At 59.7% G+C, this 20,198-nt stretch overlaps 1 protein-coding gene and 1 long non-coding RNA gene across 3 annotated transcripts in view; one reads left to right on the top strand and one right to left on the bottom strand.

Moving 5' to 3' along the window:
- The window catches only part of RAI1 (retinoic acid induced 1), a 76,509-nt gene that overhangs the window by 52,727 nt on the left and 3,584 nt on the right, over positions 1-20,198 (top strand). For both annotated transcript variants that reach the window (XM_065031319.1, XM_065031318.1), the window contains one exon: positions 14,288-19,892. In XM_065031319.1, the coding sequence (XP_064887391.1) occupies positions 14,304-19,892 (5,589 nt within the window). In that variant the 5' untranslated portion in view covers positions 14,288-14,303. The remainder of the gene's footprint in view (positions 1-14,287; positions 19,893-20,198) is intronic.
- LOC135575513 (uncharacterized) lies at positions 5,049-10,285 on the bottom strand. The gene is made up of 3 exons (XR_010466388.1): positions 9,990-10,285; positions 6,398-6,456; positions 5,049-5,380 (listed from the first exon to the last, which is right to left on the bottom strand). It is a non-coding gene; the product is annotated as an uncharacterized LOC135575513 (long non-coding RNA).

Genomic DNA, 20,198 nt, shown 5'->3' with positions numbered 1-20,198 from the left:
AGAGGTATGTGCATGCATTCGTTCAGCCGCAGCCGCGGCACCGAGCTGTCCCCCAGCCTGCAGCTGCCGTTTCGCCTCCCAGGGACAGTGGAGGCTGTGTCCCCTCTGGTTCCTCTGACACCCCTGCAGGACCCGGCACAGAGGATGGGTGAGGGCAGAGGGGTGGGTGCAGGCAGAGGGGCGGGTGCAGGCAGCCTCTTGCCTGCATCTGCTCCCTCTCCAGGTGCTCCGGTGCCAAATGCATCCCTGGGAGGGATGATGCTCCCGGCTCCCATCCCATGGGCTGTGCCGCACTGGTGTGCACCTACCCAGGAAGCAGCTAGTGGGGAAAACGGGGTGTTTGTAGCTGTGTACCCCACTGGGGAGCTGCCGAGATGGGAACAGCCGTGGGGCACCCACGTGGATGTGGCATCTAACATGGGGCTGGCTGGAACCCAACCGTCCTTCGACAGCACGTGGTGCTGCGCCCGCAGCTCTTGGCCTGGCAGCAGAGCCCGTGCTGGGCTGTGTGGGGCGGGCAAGGGGTCCGCTCCAAGCCCCAGCCACCGGCATGTAGAGAAACCACCCCCTCCGGGATGATTTGTCACCAAGACCTGTGTGTCACCGCAGGGCTCGCTCCTCGGGGAGGCAAGAGATGGGGGCGGAGGGAAAGGGAAAAACACGTTGTTTTAACAAAACCCAGCAAAATCCTCTTTCCTGCCTGTTTCCCCAGCCTGCGCGTGGCCATGGGGGCTCTGGCAGGGACAGGCAGGGACTGCGATTTCCGTGCTTATTTTTTGCCATTGCTTATTTTTAGCACCGCGTCTTAATATATTGTGACAGTGCCCTGGGATGTACTGCGCCTCCGGTCGTATGAGAAGGTGTCTGGGGCAATGCCGCTTGACGCTGCAAACGAGTTTCAGCCAATCGCCGGCACGACGCTGGTTAACGAGGCACCCGCCGCTAACAGGGGGTCCCTGGGGGGCAGCGGGGAGGAGCGGCAGGGCTGAACCGGTGCGATGAATTTGTCAGGGCTCTGTGGGGAGGGACTTGTTCTGGAGGGAGTCCTGTGTTTTAAAGATATTTAATGTTTTTTAATAAGGCGGTGCTGGTAATGAGGGACTGATCGCCGGCGGCTGCGCCTGTGCCCGGCGGGAGCGATGTCTTTGGTAGGGACTGTAGTGCAGAGTGGGTACCCACAGGGATGGGGACAACCAGCGGTTTGGTTTCTCGAGCAGGGGACAGTGGTGCCACACTGACCTCAATCTCCCTTCCCAGACCTGCTCTTTGGGAAGGGTTGGATGGTTTCCACCCCAAGACGTGCCATGCGGTTGCATTTTCGGACATGCAAGTGGTTGTTATCGCAGAGAGGCAGCTGACAGAGACATTGGGATCTTGCTGGGAGCCCACCAAGCTGGAGGTCACCATCACAGGCTCAGCCGTGGGTGCAAATCTGGTAGGGACCCCATGGCCGGGGGAGAGCTGGGCGCATCGTGGTGCTGGTTTTGGCAGGAGGCGTCTGCGCGTGGGGCTGCCTGCCCCCAAGCCCATTAGTAACGGGTCTTTGTGGAATAACCCTCCTCATTAAGGCGAGCTACAGCCGCTTTATAAAGAAATTATACTCATCTCTGGCCAGGCGGTGCATATGGAAATGGGGCAACGCACAAACCTTGATTGAGACATCACAGGGCAGCTCAGCCCGAGACCCCTGGGAATTCCCAGTTCTGGGGGGTAGCGGGTGTCTCCAGAGGGGCTGGAGGGTGCTGGTGGTGGGGGACACACCACAGCCACCTCCCAGGGTCCTTTCATGCACCCAGGGCCGTGGCAGGAGCCACGGAGCTGTTTAGGGATGGGATGTCTCCAGTTTTTGGAGGGGGGATGCTCCAGCACCTTGACTCCAGCCCCCTCATCTTCCCTGGCATCACAACGCAGCTCCGCCGTCTGCACCATGACACCTCTCTTGGTTTGGGGGAGCGGAGGGGAAAACCCCTCCTATCCACCCCCCTATCATTTTATCAAGACATCACTGCGAGCCCGGTGCTGGTAGCAGAGTTGTGGGGTCCCCCTCTGCTCCCCCACCTTGTGCCTGACCCAGAGCCCTGCTGAGCTGGGATTAAATCCTCCTGATCACACACATTTGGAATGTTGAGATGCTCCAGGGTTTAGGAGAAGCTGGAGCAAGGTCCTGGAGCTGCAGCCATCCCAAGTATCGGGCAGCTTTGAAGCCCATCAAGGGACACTGAGGGACACCAAGGGACACGGGGAGACACTGAGGTCCCTCACATGGCACCGGTACCGCTGCTTTCCAGGAGGGAGAGCTCAGGCCGGGAGCGGACACGGCAGCACCAGCCCCCTGGACCCGGCCGCAGCATCCCCGTGTGCCAGGGCATCGGTGCCTCATTGTGCCAACGCGGCGGCAGCTCAGTGGAGAAATGAGACCCTTGGTTTTTTTGGCAGCGTGTTGCTAATCAGCACGACCCAGCGCACACCGCCGCGGGCGCGCGGCTCGCTGCTATTTAAGGAGCCTACTTGAAATACACCTGCAAGAATAGAGAGGAGCGCCAGCAAGTAAATAACCCAGCAACCCGCCGGAATGAAAACACCGGCGGGGGCGTGCGGGCAGAATGAGAAGAGATGCAGTGATTTAAGGAAAAAAAAGAAGTGCGAGCTGGTGATTGAGGGGCTTGGTCCCAGTTGTGCCCTGTTCTTCCTTAGGGATATTCTTCTGTGGTTCCTGTACTTGGCAGGGAGATGGATGTCCTGATAGCTGTGGTTGAGGGGTCTCACCCGCATCCCCGGCACGGGCAGGGGGATGGATGGAGCCCCCCACCCATCTCCCCACTTGGTGTGTTTACCACGCGTTGCATTCAGCTCCTGCCTTTTTTCCCCTCTCCATCTCTCCCCTCCTTTTCTGAAACATTATAAATCAAACGGCTTAAAATGTAAAGCATCAAAAATTCTAAAACCTTCATCTATTATTAACTGTGACAGTAAATTCCACCTCTGAATGTTTCACATAGCAACTGTTACCAGGACTTGGCATCTGAAGCTGATGTTCCAGCAACTTTCCATCACCCACTGCTGCTCTGGCGATGCCGGGACCGGCCCGGTGAGACACGCTGCCCTTCCCGACACCTTTCTATGGGGCTGGGATGCCAGCAGAGAAACCCAGCTTGGATTTAGTGAGCACAGCCCGGCCGTGCTGCCGGGATGGGAAAGGAGCTCAGTGCTGTGTGTTGGGGTGTGGGATGTGGTGATGGGGATCCCCCGTGATGGTCCTTGCTCCATGGTGTTCTTGTAACCTCCAAACTTCATTACTTTCACCATCACATTATGGAGCGTCATAAATAATGAGGATGTGAGCGGGGTAGTTAAAATGAATGGCCAGAGAGATGCTTTGCAGAGGATGGTGTTTGCTTTGCTACTGCCACTTGGCCCCACTGGTGGTTGTGGTTGTGCTGCGGGGGTGGTGACTCCCACACCAGCACAGGCAAGGGGTCTCGCTGCTCCAAGCATCGGGCTGGTGATGCCCATGGGGACCGGGAGCGGGTGTTCGCCACTGGTGCTTGTTTGCCTTCCCCGCACGGCATCGCGGCTCCGCTCTGTATTGTGTCCAGAGGCCGCGATGGCTCTGGCTGCTGCTGGCTCAGATGGAACCAGGTTGGGGTAGTTTGGGTTAAGGTAGTTTGGGTTGATTTTGGCTGCGTGGAAACACCAGGAGCCTGGTTGGAGCCAGGGACAACCCCAGCTCTGCAGCCCCATGGGCTACTCTCTACAACTGCCTGAAAGGAGCTTGGAGCCAGGGGAGGTCGGGCTCTGCTCCCCAGGAACAAGTGTCAGGACCAGAAAACGGCCTCAAGTTGCGCCAGGGGAGGTTGAGGTTGGATCTGGGGAACAATTTCTTCCCCAAAGGGCTGTCGGGCATTGGAACAGGCTGCCCAGGGCAGTGCTGGAGTCACCATCCCTGGAGGGTTGGACAGACGGAGATGAGGTTCTCAGGGACATGGGGCAGTGCCAGGGGTGGGGTAACGGGTAGACTCTATGAGCTTCAGGGTTTTTTCCAACCAAACTGATCCTATGATTCTATGCTGAACCTGTTCCGGTGAGAGCCCAGCCACCACACCAGCATCCCCAGTGCCAAGCTGTGACCGCAACAAGGCTCACACAGCATCCCTACACACCCAAAACCACCCAAACCCCCCCGGCAGCACCCGCCAGGCCATGCCCAGTGCCCTCACCCCCTGGCATGGGTGTCCCCTCCATCGCCGCGGCTGTGCCGTCTGCCCGCAAATGCCGGTGCCTGCCCGCGCGCTGCCGGCATCTCTGCCGGCATCTCTGCCGTGCCGTAGCGGCTGCTCTGCCGCCTCCCCGGGGACCGGCAGCAATTTTCCTGCTCTGAAGAAGCTTGTGAAGGTTTGAGTGAATCTGGGAAGCAAATCTAATTGGCAACCTGGTAATTCCTCAGGGGGACGTGTGCTTTGGTCATATCTAAGTACATTCCAGCCAGTGTTTAAGACACGCTGAATCCAAACTTGGACAGTCAAATACCAGCAGCTCTAAGCTCCTTATCTATTTCAGGCAGATTAACTCCTTAATCATCCCTTTTGGAAGTTCCCTGCCCCAAATTCTTCTCCCCTCCTCTTTGCCCCCCTGCCTGGTTTTTCAGCAGGAACAAAAGGAGAGGATTTTGGGGGGTGCAGAAGGTTGGGACGGCGCCTATGGTGATGGTCGGAGTCAATAACCGGGAACCAGGAGAAGGCCTGTGGAAATCTCCTTTGCCAATTCGCCTGCCCCGATATTTGTCTTTGGGATTTAGAGAAGGTGAATGCATAATACCAAAATAATTTATCACACGATATCAAACCTCAATGTGTTTTTTTTTCAACCCCCTTTTTATTCTATTTTTTTAGCCTTGATTTATTTTTCTCAACCTCTTGTTATTCCTTTTTTTTTTCTTTTTTTTCCTTTTTCCCAGGGGATTGCTGCTCAGGATCCCCAAGCCGAGGTCCGGCCGGGGGTACCGCTTGGTCGATGTGCTGCTCCGTGCTCGCGGCAAGGGGCTGCTCATTTTTTCCCTTCTTTTTGTCCCCCGGCAGGCAGGGGAGGCCGTGCCGAGCGCCGGGACGCAGCCGGTGCTGGCCACTGTCACTCAGGGGAGTGCCGGAGCATTACGCTTCATTACCGAGCTGTCTGCTGCTGGCGGGAGATGACTTAGAGGGCAGAGCCTGGCAGCGGTGCAGCCGAATTCATCTCCGGCAGACAGACCTGTCTGCAGGATGCCGAAGCGCAGCATTCACAGGATGCCATGACCAAGGGGGATTTGCCGTGCCGGCGGTGGGGAGCTGGTGGGCGCTGGGTCTCCGGCTTGGGTGGTGCGATTTGGTACGGCAGAGCAGCTGCCCTGAAAGCAAAGGCAGGAGGTGCCACAAAACCGGACAGTGGGAAGATGAAGGGGAGACCGGCTGGTGCCTGTCGGTCCCGGTGAGGGCATCTCAATGGGACTGGGAACACTGGTAGTGTTTAGTGACACTCATATAAAACATAGGCTTAAGTGTCCCTGTGTGCCTGCCAGCATGGAGGGGACATGATGGGGACATGGGACACCAGTGGCAAAGCCCCATCACTTCCCAGAGAGGGAGCAGGCGCATGGGAGGGGGACAGGTGCAGCCGGGTGCCAGGGTCTGTCCTTTGCCCATCAGCTGCCATCCCACAACAACCGGTTTTGGCCAGTGTAGCGTGAATTTGCTGGAAGTTTTGGGGGAAAAACTGGCTGTGGCTGGGGCAGAACCTGACCCACCGAAGCTGGAAGGGATGGAGCTGGTGGCACGGCTGGGAGAGCTGGAAATGTCCTGGTGGTGACGGCCACCTGCCATCTCCTGGGGTCTTTGGGGCTGTTGGGGATGGAGACACCCACCAGGGGAGGGGGTCTGGGACCCCAGCATGGGGCTGAGGCACGAACCTGCTCCATCCCTGAGCTCCCAAACTGGTATTTGTTGGGAGCCCCAACACCGCACACAAACCTGGACACACGGCTGAACCGCGACTCCGTCCAGACCGCAGCCCCGTGCGGGGTGCAGGATGGCTCTGAGCTGTGGTGCTGGGTGGGTGCCGGGTCCTGCCGCTGGGTTTGGTGTGGATTTGCTGGGCCGGAGAGCTCAGCGTGGGGACCATGAGCCATCCCCATCACATTCCCCAGGGAACGCACCCTTGTGTGTTCAACCTCATCTGCTCGCAGCATCCGTGAGTAACCGGATCCCAAGACAGCCACGTGCCGAGTGGGTCCAGGACTGGGGTGAGGATCCGTTTGCTCTCCCATCCTTGCGAGAGCTTTTATTTCCTTCTGTTTTTGTCGCAAGCATCATAAACCGTGCGGGGCCTCAGCATCACCAAGGAGGATGCCATGGGGCACCCTACTTACCTCACCCAGCAAGGGGGGGTCCAGCAGCACCTCGGGGGTCCAGCACCCATTCCATTCCGCTAACAAACCAGTATCTTGTTTATATAGTTTCAGCAAAACAGCTTGTCCGACAGCCACAAGCAAGTGCTTGGGAGGCTGCCCTGCGGGGAGGGTCTCGCCAGTGATTTGCATATATGAAAAGCACAGGAAATATTGCGAGTGATCAGCCGAACGCCGCAGAGCACGGGTTTGGCACTGGCACCGCGCTGGTGGCTCCGCTTCTCCCCGCTTTCTTCGCAGGGATGCAGTTTCCACCCTGCTTCAAGGGGAAACTGAGGCAGGGGGGCAAAAGGCGGCATGGGAGAGGGAGGGAGGGTTAATATTAGCAGTCACAGTAATGATTGGGATGGTTAATTATTATTGGAATTGAAGTGAGTCAGGCCAAGAGTGGGAGGTGAGGAAGGAAGGAAGGGAGGAAGGAAGAAGGATCCCAACCCATCAGGCAGAAAATGAGTAAAGAATTAAAACAGGAGTGTGCCCAGACCTGGCTGGGCTGTCACCTCATGTCGCCACCGCGCTGGCACCGAACTGCTCGGTGGTTTTGAGGCTGGAGGGTTGGCTGAAGGTCATTGTGGTGTTGAGTGGCCACCCCATGGCCACCCTATGGCCACCCCACAGCTGCCATTGTGCCCGTTGGTGTCCCGGCACGGGCTCCTCTTGCCCGTCCCTGCCGCCATCTGCCCGCGCTGGCAGCTGCCGCGGGTCGCAGGAAGATTGGGGTGCAGAGGGCCCCCCGGCACCTCCACTGTGTTTCCAGCCCCACCACGAGCTCGTTCTCCGCTCCCGGCCGGTGTCAACCCCTCGCGGGGGCGTGAGGACACGCGGCACCTCCCCCCAGGCTACGTCCGGAGACGGATTTTGCTCCGGAGTGAAATTCCCCACCTTTTCCCTTCTTTCTTTTTTCAGTTTTCCCCCTTTTTTCTCTTTTCTTTTTTCCTTGTTTTTTATATTTTTTTTTCTTTTTTATTTCTTTTGTCTTTTATCTTTATTTTTTCTTTCTTTTTGTTTTTTTTCCCTTCTTTTTTAATATTTTTCTTTCCTTTTCCTTCTTTTTTTACTTTTCTTTCTCTTTCGTTTTGTCTTTTTATTTTTTCTTATTTGTTTTTTCCCTTTTTTTATTTTTCTTTTTTCTCTTGATTTCTTTTTTCTCACTCTCGCCTTTTTTCTCTTTTCCTTCTTTTTCTCTTCTCTTTTCTTTCCTTTTTCTTTCCTTTTCCCTGTTCCTTTTTCCTTTCTCTTTTCTTTTTTCTCCTTCTCCCCTTTTTTAACCCTTTGGGGTTTTTTTTCCTTTTGTTTTTCCCTCCCTCCCTTTTCAACCCCCCACTTCGCATTTTCCAGCAGCAAGAAGAAACACCCCAACTTTCCCTGACTCTCATACCCCCCCCATCCTCCAGCCCAACCCTCTGCCTACCTCCCGGCCCTGACGTCGGGAACCCCCCAGCCATCATTCCAAAATGAAAGAGGAAAAGCCAAGGGCACAGAGGCAGGAGCTGGCGGACGAGCCGGATTTCCATGCTAGGGGATGAGGTTGGGGAGGCCACGGGCTTCCCCTGGCAAGCGCTGGAGAAGGCCGGGCCAGCAGAAATGTTGAGTCATGAGTGCGGTTTGCAGGCGATTGTGGGGGTTTTATTTTCTTTCCTGAATAAAATTCCTCGCTGGGGAGGAGCAGAGCTGGGGGGGTCACAGGGATGAGGGACTGTGACCCCAAAATCTGGTGTTGAGCCCTCGATGGGGATTGCACCTCATTGCAATGGGAATTCCCTGGGCAGGTTCCACCCCCCTGCCAAGCCCCCCAAAGGGAATTCCTCAGCAGCTGGATGGGAGGAGCAGCATGATCTGGGGGGGCTGCAGGAGATGGGGACCCCTATCCTTCCTCCTCCTCCTCCTCGCTGCCCGCATCCGCCCACCCCCGCGCGATGGGCGGCGCAGCCCCAGCTCCATTTATCATCATCTGCGGGCAAGTGAAGTGTGCAGGGAACAGCTGCTCCGGTCGGCTGAGCGCCGAAAAAGGAGGGGGGACCGCAGGGATGGGGGGGTGGGGGGGGGCTGGGGTCTGCCCTGTGGGTATCGTTCGCCTCCCAGTTGCTGCACTGGGATGGAGTGTTCGTGTTGTGGGAGATGGTGGTGGTGATGGGGGAGATTGGGGAGAGGGTGTGTTAATGGGGGTACATTGGAGAGGGGTGTATTAAAGGGGTTCATTGGCGGAACAATGTATTAAAGGGGTGTATTGGGGGAATGATCTATTAACGGTGTTCATTGCAGAGAGGGTGCAATAAAGGGGTTCACTGGAGAGAGGGTGTATTAAAGGGGTTCACTGGGGGAGGGAGCATTATCGTTGTGTATTGGACAGAGATTGTATTAAAGAGGTTTATTGGGGGGACTGCATTATCGGGGGCATTGGAGAGGGGGTACATTAATGGGGTTCACTGGAGGAAGGGTGTTAAAGAGGGGTTCATTGAAGAGATGGTGTATCAAAGGGGTTCAAGAGTTCACTAATGAGAGAGCGCATTAAAGGGGTGCACTGGAGTGGGGACGTATTAAAGGGGTTCATTGGGGGAGGGAGCATCGTTGGGGTGTGTTGGGCAGGGATTGCATTAGGGGTGGTTTTGGGGGGTCAGCAGATTAACAGGGGGCATTGGAGGGTCTATTAAAGAGGTTTATTAGGGGACAGCGCATTGACTGGGTGCATTAGTGGGCTTCGTTGGAGGGGGGGTGTATTAAGGGCGTTCATTGGAAGGAGGAGGCATTATTGGGTGCATTGATAGGGGTTGCACCCCGGGGGGGTGTTGGGCCCCACCAAGCTGGGTGCCATCATCCAGCACCAGACACTGCAGGGACATCAGGGGGTGCAGGGACACACGGACAGTGGCAGCTCCACAACCACCCAGGTCTGACCAAGCCTCGCGGGTCCCTTTGCACTGTCCGGGAGGTCTGTCTGTCTGTCCATCCCCCCCAATTCCTCTCATTCCCAGCTCCTGGGGCAGGACGCTCTTTCCTGGGCTGTGCCCCACACCGCGACCCCCCCGGCTCCCCTCTCTGCCTCCCCTTTTCTCTCCTTCCGTAATAATCCAATTCTCTGGAGCAGTTTGCGGTGTGGCAGCCGGCCAGAAAAGGTTTCTTTAAACTCCACCAGCTCACAATTAAACAAATCCGAGGCTGATGCTCCTTGATAGGTGCTTATTCCCCGGCAAGAGCCATCAAGGAGGGGTGAAGGGGGTCCATCCCTTCACCCCCCTACCCCAATGGCACCTCGCTGCACCCCTGGGTGGGGAGTGTGTGCTGGGAGGGGGTTTGGCGCAGGGGTTGTGGGGTGGGGAGCGGGGTTCCGCGGTGCTCCGCTGGCGAAACATCCCCCTGCCAGAGCTGGCTGCTATTTTTAGTGGCTGAGTCCTTGTTGATGGCTCAGGAGCAGCCGGAGGAGCAGCAGGGCTGGGGGGACCGGATCAGCCCCCGTGGGACAAGCAGCAGCTGGGAAGCGAGACTGGGATGTGGGGGGCCAGGGGGGACCAGATCAGCCCCCAGGGCTGAGGTGTTGGGGGTTTCAATTGCTTACCAAGGGTGCCCTGCCACCGAAAGTCCTGGGGCACCTGCAGAAGGGTCCGGATCCGGCCCTGCTGTGTCCCTGCCAGACAAGGGGAAGGGGGAGGAAAGAGGAAGGAAGAAGGGATGGGGGGGAGCAAAATGACACCAAACTCAGCCACGCAGCACAAATCCTCCCGAGCAGCGGGCAGGCTGCGAGCTGCCGTGCAGGCGGCATCGGCAGTGCCGGGGCTGCACTGGGCTGGCTGTGCCGCGCGATGCGATGGCTCAGCTCCTGGCATCGGCCCTGGGCACCGCATCGGCCCCATGCACCGCATCGGCCCCATGTACAACATCAGCCCCATGTACAACATCAGCCCCATGTACTGCGTTGGCCCTGTGCACCGCATCAGCTCCGTGCACTGCATCAGCTCCGTGCACTGCATCAGCTCCGTGCACCGCATCAGCTCCGTGCACTGCAGCATGGCTTCATGCACCACAGCATGGCCCCAGGTCATGCAGTGGCACTAAGAAGTGCAGAAGGTCCTGTGTATCCACAAAGGGTGACAGTGGAGCTGTGCTGGGAGCTGTGGGGCCAGCTGGGTTGCTCGTGCGTCCCCGTGGACCGCGGGGACAGGATGCTCCCGGGTGGCTGTATTCAGACACAAGCACAGCTCCTTGGTTTGCAGGGACAGGGCCGCGCTGGCTCTGTGCACCATGATGGCCCCAAGTCCCCACCTCCTCCCATGGACGCCCTGGGGACCCCTTCCCATGCTGTGACCGCTGGCTGCAGCCACGGTGGCTTTCCCGGCCATCAAGGGCAGGTGTCCGCTGCTGCCATGCGCCAGAGGCCCGGTGTCGATTCCCATTGCAGAAGCTGGGCTGGAAACTTCTTCAGGGCCAGGAGAGCACGTCTGGCAGGGACGTGGCGGGGGGGTGACCGTGTGGGGCCCTGGGGACATGTCTGTGGCCGCCTCCCCCTCCCAGGCAGGGCTGTAACCTTGCTGCTGTCGACAGCTTGATTTGATGCCATTAAAGCGTTTGCTCGGAAACAGCCTACATCAGGCGGCAACATCTGTTACGGCCTTTCTCCGGCAAAGCTGCGGCAGAACTGAGGGCAGAGCTGGCCTCTGGCTCTGCCTGCACGTCCGGGTGCTGCTGGTGACAAGTGTGTCCCCTCCCAGTCCCCAACGGCAGCATCACCCCCAGCAGAGTACCTGGTACCTGCATGGAGATGGGGATGTGGCCCCGGGCATGGGATCTCGGCTTGGGTAGGGAAGCAATGGGAAGCTGCAGCCCAGTGGGTCTCATCCAGCTCCTCATACTGTGACTGCTGTAAAAGGACGCCCATGGGTGCAGGATGAGTCCCAGCCCTTGCCAGGCACCGGAACGTGTCCCTGTGTCCCCATGGCCTGATCCCACTGGGGGGCTTCCTCCTACGCACACACACGCACATACATGCACACCCTGCTTGCATGCACAGCACCGCACACCCTGCAAGTGTGCAAATTCTGCACACATGCACACCCTGCAAGTGTGCAAATCCTGTATGCATGCAAGCTCTGCACACCCTGCACACGTGCACACCCCGCACATGTGCTTCCTCTGCACAACTGAACGACTTGCCCCGTTGCACCGCGTGCTTTTGCTCAGCCTTGCATTGTCCCAGCTGTTTGGAAAAGTAACAATAATTAATTAATAACAATAATTAATATTTAAAGAGAACAGGGGGCAAAAAGCTCCTATTAAAGCACCAACCCAAGGTCTTCTCAAGCCGATTTCATTTTTCAGACCTGCTTCCACGTGGAGCACGAGGGGCCCTTTTCTCCCTTTAATTTTCTCAGCGCCACCTGGGGCTGCCCCAGAGGCCTGGCTTTGATTTTGCTGCCTTTGTTCCGGCAGCCCCGGCACAGGACAGGCCAGCACCGCGCCCACACCGCGGTAGGGTCATTCACACCGGCCTCACCGGATTTCTGATTGACCCGTCCCTTCCCTGGGATCTGGGCTTCAACTGCTTCCAGTTGCCTGTGCAGCCTGCGAGGTGCAGCTCTGATATGGGGAAGAGACATGGAAAGCATCCAAAAAGAGGATGGAGGGGACAGGGGGGACAGGAGGATGTGCTGGCGTGGGCAGCACCAAGCTCGGTTCCAGTGGCACAGGGGGCACTGTGCAATTGGTGCATCCCCGAGATGCTGGTGGTTGTGGAAATATAACTAAATAAAGCCTTGTCTTTGTATATAGTCCCCAAAAAGGTGCAAAAAGGAGACGTTACTGGTGTCCACACCACCAGCACCCCATCTCTTCCCCTCGTCACAGGCAGAGGGGACAGCACGAGGGTCACCACGGTGGCACGTCATCAAGGGAGCAGCACCAGGGACATCCCTGGGGAGCTGCAGACCCTTGGGGCTGCCCTAACCTGAACTCCCAAATCTCAAGTTGCTGCTGGAACAGTCTCATGTTCATCCCAGCGCCTCTGACCTGCTGGTGCTGGGGATGGGCAGGATGTGTCCCCACTGTCCTCAAGCCCTTCATTAGCCCCACAAGCTGCTCAGCTGCCTCCGAGATCAAACTGGTGACCCAGGTGCTTCCCTGCACCTAACGGGAGCAGGGCTGGAAATGAGGTTTAATGACGACTGTGACGAGGTGCTGGGCTGGCGGGAGCAGACAGCTTCCAGATGGCATCGCACCGGGCAGGGGGAGCGCCGGGGGGGCTGCAGGAGGCAGCAGCAGGCAGAGCCGGGCAGAGCCAGCAAGTTGAAATGACTTTTTTTGCGGCAGAGCCTGCGGTTCTGGCCCTCCACGCTGCTGCTTCCAGTAATTAGCCTCAATAATTAAAAAGAATGGCGATAAGCGGGGTGTTCGCAGGGGCTCGCAGGATGCCGGCGTCCCCAGGGACGGCGTGCAAGGAGGGGGGTGAACGATTTGCAGAGGCGAGGGGTCACGCATGGTGCAGGGGGTCAGGGTCACTGTGCCCTGCGGGGCTGCAGGGAGGGGGTTTGTTCACCCAGCAAAGCGGGGACGGGCAGCAGAGATGGGGAAGGTCCCGGCAGCGGGTCGGGGGCTGGCTGGGCACAGCGCAGGCGGGGGGAAGGCAGCAGGACCTGGCCACCCCCCCTGCTTGTGGGCACTGTGCTGCGGAGCAGGGCGATGCTGTGGGGTCAATGCGAGGAGGTCTGACAGGGTGATACAGGGTGGTGAAAGGTGGGACGATGCAACGCCAAACGATGTGATGTAGAGCGAGGTGATGCGATGCAGAGTGATGTGAGGTGATGCAAAGCCAGCTGCTGCAATCTGGGGCAATACAGGGTGGTGCAGTGCAAGGCGATGTGATGCAGGGAGATGCAATGCAAGGCAATGTGATGTGATGTGATGCAAGACAATGCAATGCCAGGCAGTGTGATGTGATGCGATGCAGGGCAATACAAAACAATGCAACGCAACGCAATGCAAGATGATTAAATGCAAGGCAATGGGATGCAGGACAATGCAAGGCGATGCAATGCAATGCAAGGTAACATAATGCAGGGAGATGAAATGCACGGTGATGCAGTGCAAAGAGATGCAACGCAAGGTGATGAAATAAAGGTGATGCGATGCAAGGTGACATGATGCAGGGAAGTGAAATGCATGGTGAGGTGATGCAGGGCGATGCAATGCAAGGCAATGTGATGTGATGCGATGCAGGACAATGCAATGCACGGTAACATGATACAAGGGAACAAGATGCAGGGAGGTGAAATGCAAGGGCGATGCAATGCAAGGCAATGCAATGCAAGGCGATGTAACACAGGGCAATGTGATGCAGGGCAATGCAATGCAAGATAACATGGTGAATGGAGCTGAAATGCAAGGCGATGCAATGCAAGGCAATGCAATGCAAGGCGATGTAACGCAGGGCAATGTGATGCAGGGCAATGCAATGCAAGATAACATGGTGAATGGAGCTGAAATGCAAGGCGATGCGATTCAAGGCAATGCAGGGTGATGTGATGCAGGGTGAAGCAATGCAATGTAAGATGATGCAGGGAGGTGAAATGAAAGGTAACACGATGCAGGGAGGTGAAAGGCAACACAATGTGATGCAGGGCAGTGTGAGGTGATACAGGGCGATGTGATGCAAAGCAAGGCACTGCCGGGCAATGTGATGCATAGTGAGGCAATGCAGGGCGATGCATTGCCAGGTGCTGTGCCGCAGGGTGGCAGCAAGGCCACGTGGTGCCAGCAGGGTGATGCCACAGCAGGCAAGGCGATGTCCCCCGCGGCACACGCGCTCCCCGGCCCTCCGCGGTGGCGATGCTTCATTTGAATTCTCGCCTCTCTCTCTCTTCGCAGATAACGAGCCCGCGCCATGCAGTCCTTTCGAGAAAGGTGTGGTTTCCATGGCAACCAGCAGAGCTACCAGCCGACTTCACAAGATACATCACGCCTGGAGAATTACAGGCATCAAAGTCAGGCAGGGCCGAACTGCGAGCGGCAGAGGCTGGTGGCGAAGGAGTACTACAGTCAGCAGCAACTGCCGTACGCGGGCTACGAGAACAGCACCGTGGAGAAATACCACCGGGGAAACAAGCAATTAGCCGGACAGCAGCTGCAAGGCAGGCCGGCCTTTTCCAGTTACGCCGTGCAGGAGAACAGCCCTTACCCGGCCCGTTATTCGGGAGATGAGAGCCTGCAGGCATGGGGCAGCCAACCACAGGCGCTGCCCGGCGGCGTGGCCAAGTATGAGGACAATCTGATGAAGAAGACAGCGGCTCTGGCGGGCGGGCGGCCGTACCACGAGCCATCGGCTGCCCCGCTGCCGTTCCGGACTCACTTTCAGCAGCAGCAGCAGCAGCCGCCCGCACTCCCCTACCCCAAACTGCAGCGGCAGAAGCTGCCCAACGATGTCTCCTCGCCTATGCCCTTCTCACAGAGCCCCCACTTTGGGCAGCGCTCCCAGTCCTTCCCTGCCTCCTCCACCTACTCCTCGGTGCCGGGGGGCAGCCAGTCCGCACACTCCTACAAGAGCTGCACGGCACCCTCGGGGCAGCCGCCATTGGAGCGGCCCCTGGGTAATGCTGCCAGCCTGGCCCCCGGCCCCCGTGTGCCCAACCTGCACAGCTACCAGCCCAACCGCATCGGCTACGAGCAGCCCCCGCAGCCGCCGCCGCAGCCCCCACAGCCGCCGCCACCGCAGCCCCCGCAGCCGCCTCAGCCTCCACAGCCACCGCAAACTTTGCAAGGGCGTCATCACGCCCCAGAGACTCTCCACTACCAAAACCTGGCCAAGTACCAACATTACAACCAGCCAGGTCAGACCTACTGCCAGGGTGATGCGCCGCCCGTGCGGACACCGGAGCAGTACTACCAGACCTTCAGCCCCAGCGCCAGCCACTCGCCGGCTCGCTCTGTCGGCAGGTCCCCGTCCTACAGCTCCACTCCCTCCCCGCTGATGCCCAACCTGGAAAACTTCCAGTACAGCCAGCAGCCACTGAGCACCAGCGCCTTCCCAGCTGGTATCACCGACCACAGCCATTTCATGCCACTGCTGAACCCTTCTCCCACTGATGGGACGAGCCCTGACGCTCAATCTGGGAACTGCAAAAATTTGCAAAAGGAGAAGCTGCCCGAAAACTTGCTGTCGGATCTGAGCCTGCAGAGCCTGACGGCACTCACCTCCCAGGTGGAGAACATCTCCAACACTGTCCAGCAGCTGCTGCTCTCCAAATCAGCTGTGCCCCAGAAAAAGGGCATCAAGACCCCGGCGAGGACCCCAGAGCAGCTCAAGGGGCAGCACTGCAGCCCTGAGAGCAGCACCTACTCGGCAGAGCAGGTGGGGACCCCCTTGTCTGACCCACTGAGCACCCCTCAGTCCGTCCACACCGAGACACAGGATGCCGACTATCTCAGTGGGTCAGAGGACCAGCTGGAGAGGAGTTTCCTGTACTGCAACCAGAACCGCAGCCCTGCCCGTGTCAACAGCAACTCTAAGGCGAAGCCCGAGTCTGTGTCCACCTGCTCTGTCACCTCCCCGGATGACATGTCCACCAAATCAGATGACTCCTTCCAGAGCATCCACGCCAGCCTGCCACTGGAGACCTTCACCAAGTATGTGACCAATGAACGGGACTGTCCCCGGCTGCTCCTCAGCGCCCTATCCCAGGAGGAGCTGGCTTCCGAGATCATCGTCCTGCAGGATGCCATCAGCGAGAAGGCGGACAAAACCTGGGCCAACTCACCCATGCTGAGCAAGGAGGCCACCAAGTCCCCCTTCCAGCTGGAGAACCACCGGCCCTGCCTGGACTCCATGGTGAAGGGCACCTGGCCCAGCCAGGGTGACTCCAGCACCCTCACCGAGCCCCTCAAGCTGGACAAGGCTTCAGGGGCCAGCGCTGGGAAGGACTTTGGTGAGGAGGTGTATGAGGGTCCCCAGGTGGAGTTTGTGGATGCTGAGACTAAGGATGCGCTGAAGGACGCGTCCCCGCTGGCCTTCAACTCCAAGCCCAGCATCCCGGCAGCGACATCAAGCGCGGGAGCTGCCGGCTACAGCTGCTACTCGAACACCACCGCCAACTCGGAGGGCTCAGGGAATGCCATGGAGCACTTCGAGTGGCCAGAGGAGAGCCTGGGCGAGGCGTGCCTGAGGTGGAAGGAGTTGGGCTCGGGTCTGCAAACCTCCGACCTGCCCAAGGGCTTGTTCCCCAGTAAACTGGTGGGCTCCTGCAAGGAGAAAAAAAATGCCTGTGGCTTGGATCTGTGTGATGGCGAGCAGCCAGCCAAGAGCGAGCCGGACCAGGACTTTGGCCAGCAGGCAATGGAGGAAGAAGAGGAGGAAACACTGACTTACGATGAGGCCACGAAGGCAGACAGTGAGAGGTGGCTGCAGGATACCCGGCACTGCTGCTCGACAGGGGACTTCAGCGAGATCCCCATCATCTCCTCGCCTGAGCTGAAGGAGTCGGACCTGGAGGTGGAGGAGTATTCCTCGCTCTGCGAGCTGGCCGGCTCGGAGCAGAAGTCGGTGACATATGACACCTCGCCACTCAAGCCCCCAGAGATGCCCGCCGTGCTGTCCTCCAGCGAGGTGCCCGTGTCCGCCGAGGAGACTGTCAGCACAGTGGAAAAGGAGAGCTCGGCTCCTGCCGCACGCCTCTCCGGCCAGTCCGTCATCCTGCTGGGCCCTGCCGTGGGCACAGAGACCAAGGTGAAGAGCTGGTTTAAGTCCTCCCTGCCTCACATCCAGCCCGAGGAGGAGAACGGTGGAGGGGAGACATCCCCCCCCGAGGTGGCCGATGCCGAATCTGCCCCATCAGTGGCGGTGAAGCAGCAGCTCGTGCCCGAAAACACGCCGGGGAAGACGGAGCCGGTCTTGCGGGGCAAGAGCCTCCGCAACAAGAGGGTTCACTGCCGGCTGCTGGAGGGGGACAGCCCCGGCAGCGCCGTGCCCAGCCCCTTCAGTGACTTTCTGGCAGCCGGTGGCATGGCCGGCGCCTGCCTGGGGCCAGACGGCCCGGCAGAGGTGCCAAGCAAGAACGCCCACAGCCAAACGCCCCGGTTTCCAGCCGAGGGTCTGCCAGCGCGCATGTGCACCCGCTCCTTCACCGCCCTGGCCGAGCCCCGTGCCCCGGCACCGCTGGAGGGGCTGAAGGCCCCCGCGCACCAGGAGAAGCTGGGGAAGAAGCCTGGCTGTGGTGTGAAGCAACGGGTGGCCTTCAAATCCAGGAAGCGCAGCGGCCGGCCGACCCCCAAGGTGGTCCAAAACGCCAGTGATGCCACCACCATCCTGGTGCCTGGCTTGGTGACGGCGGAGGAGGCAGTAGGGCTGACACCACCGGAGGGAGACGTGGTGGAGGGAGGGGAGAGGGACCAGCGGTCGATGATCCTGCGTTCCCGGACAAAGACGCAGGAGGTTTTCTACACCAAGAGGCGGCGGGGCAAGAGGGCGGCTGATGTCCGTCTGAAGAATTGCAAGGCACCCAAGAAGCTCATCAACAACCACCTCCCACCTGCCTTCAAGCTGTCAGCCCCAGGCAGCCCCCACAAGGAGGGCAAGGTGGGTGCTCGGATGAAGCTGCCCAAAGCAGGGCCAGGCATGGGGGGCAAGATGTCCGAGCGGCCCCTGCACTCGCTGAAGAGAAAGTCCACCTTCATCTCCCCCATCCCCGCCAAGAAAAGGAACCTGGTCCTGCGGAGCAACAGTGGTGGCGTGAAGGAGGAGAAGCCAGAGGGCCCCTCCAGCCTCTTCAAGAAGATGCCTGTGGCCAAGAAGGTGAAAGCCAAGCTGGCCCCCAAGAGCTCCGGTGAAGCCGTCCCAAAGCCCCCCCCACCGAAGGAGGCCCCCGACGTCTGCATCAAGATCACCTCCCGGGCAGCCTTCCAGGAGGCCACCAAGACCAAAGTGCTGCCCCCCCGCAAGGGCCGTGGCCTCAAGCTGGAGGCCATCGTCCAGAAGATCACCTCGCCCAACCTGAAGAAGTTCACCTGCAAACCGGCAGCCACGGTGGCGGCCACAGTGGCCACCTACAGCACCTCCCTGAGCCCAGTAGGGACAGAGAGGGAGCGGGCGGTGAAGCACAGTGGGGTGGCCCTGGCAGCGGGCGACACACGGCTGCCCAAGCCGGCGGCAGCACAGAAGGTACCCACCGCACCGCCGGCTGAGCAGCTCTGCCGAAACCCCACCGGCCGAGCGCCAAAGGGCAAGCTGGGCAGCGGGAAGAAGTTCTCAGCCGAGGGCTGCCAGGGTGAGGCCGATGCCCTGGCCCTGGGGGCACAGCCCAGCTCTGTGGCAGCCAAGAGCCTGGGGCTACTGCCCAAGAAGAGGAACCGCAAGGGCAAAGCAGCAGCGCTGGGCATGGCCAAGGCTCCGCTGGGCCCTGCGCTGCCGGTGCTGCCCCGGGAGCGTGCAGCCGGCCCAGGCGGCGGGGAGGAGACGCTGCGGGAGGGGAAGAAACCAAAGAGTGAGGAGAAGGAGGCCGGGGGTGGTGAGGGGCCCCCTGAGGTGCGTCCCGCTGCTGGGGCGGCGCGGGGGCCGAAGCCGCGGGCCAACCACTCCAACTACAACGGCTACTCCAAGCGGCAGCGGAAGAGGCTGGCCCACGGCAAGGCCAAGGCGGTGCCAGCGCGGTGCAAGAGCCGCGGCAAGCGGCGGCGGCAAGCCCAGCAAGTGCCGCTGCTGCACCCCGCCGAGCCCGAGATCCGGCTGAAATACATCTCCTGCAAGCGGCTGCGGGCGGACAGCCGGGCCCCGCCATTCGCCCCCTACGTCCACGTGGAACGGCGTGGCGAGTTCACCACCGCCTGCACCGTCATCAACACTCCCGGTGAGGAAGCCCGGCTGCAACGGGGACCGGCTGGGCCGGCACCGCGACCACGGGCAGCTCTGCCCGCCTCCTCCACCATGCACATGGGGCCGGTGGTGTCGAAGGCGCTGAGCGCTGCCTGCCTGGTCTGCTGCTTGTGCCGCAACCCTGCCAACTACAAGGACCTGGGGGACCTCTGCGGGCCCTACTACCCCGAGGACTGCCTGCCCAAGAAGAAGTCGCGGCTGAAGGAGAAGGCACGGGTGGAGGGGCCGGGCGAGGATGCCATCCCGCCCGCCGCCACGGCTGACCGGGCGCCCCGAGGGACAGAGGGTGGCTGTGGTGCCGGCAGCAAGGCGGCGCGGCCGGAGGGTGCCGCGGAGGTGGCCAAGCAGAGCTCGCTGCGCTCCAGCCCGCGGGGCATGTTCCGTAGGCTGCAGAGCTGCTACTGCTGTGACGAGAGGACAGAGGGCGAGGAGGCGGCCGAAAAGCCCCGGCGGCACGAATGTCACAAGGCCGAGTCCCCGCCGCAGGAGCCGGCGGGTGACACGCAGGAGCACTGGCTGCACGAGGCCTGTGCCGTATGGACCGCTGGGGTTTTCCTGGTGGCGGGGAAGCTCTACGGGCTGCAGGAGGCCGTCAAGGCAGCTGCTGACCTGGTAAGAGCTCAGCTGCCCACCTGGCATGGCACAGCACCCTGGGGTGACATCTCCCCCTGGCCTCCTTCAGCCGGAGTGGTTCCTGCAGCTGTGCCTCTGGCTGGGATGAAAATTAATAGGGTTGACCCGAGCATCTGAGCATGAGGAGCTGCCCTGAGAGAGCGGGGCAGAAAGCACCTAAACCCCGCTCCTTTAGGCATAGAAGCGTGTTTCTGGTGCTATGCTTTGGGAGGACAGCAGGGCCCCCCCTGGGACCATGAGGATGCTGAGCCTGGTGGGCTGCATCCCCCAGCCCAGCCATGTGTC

This window comes from Columba livia, chromosome 15, assembly GCF_036013475.1.
Source record: "Columba livia isolate bColLiv1 breed racing homer chromosome 15, bColLiv1.pat.W.v2, whole genome shotgun sequence".
NCBI classification, from domain to species: domain Eukaryota; kingdom Metazoa; phylum Chordata; class Aves; order Columbiformes; family Columbidae; genus Columba; species Columba livia.
Note: the sequence above shows the minus strand (reverse complement) of the source record. Positions and strands in the feature narration are given on the sequence as shown.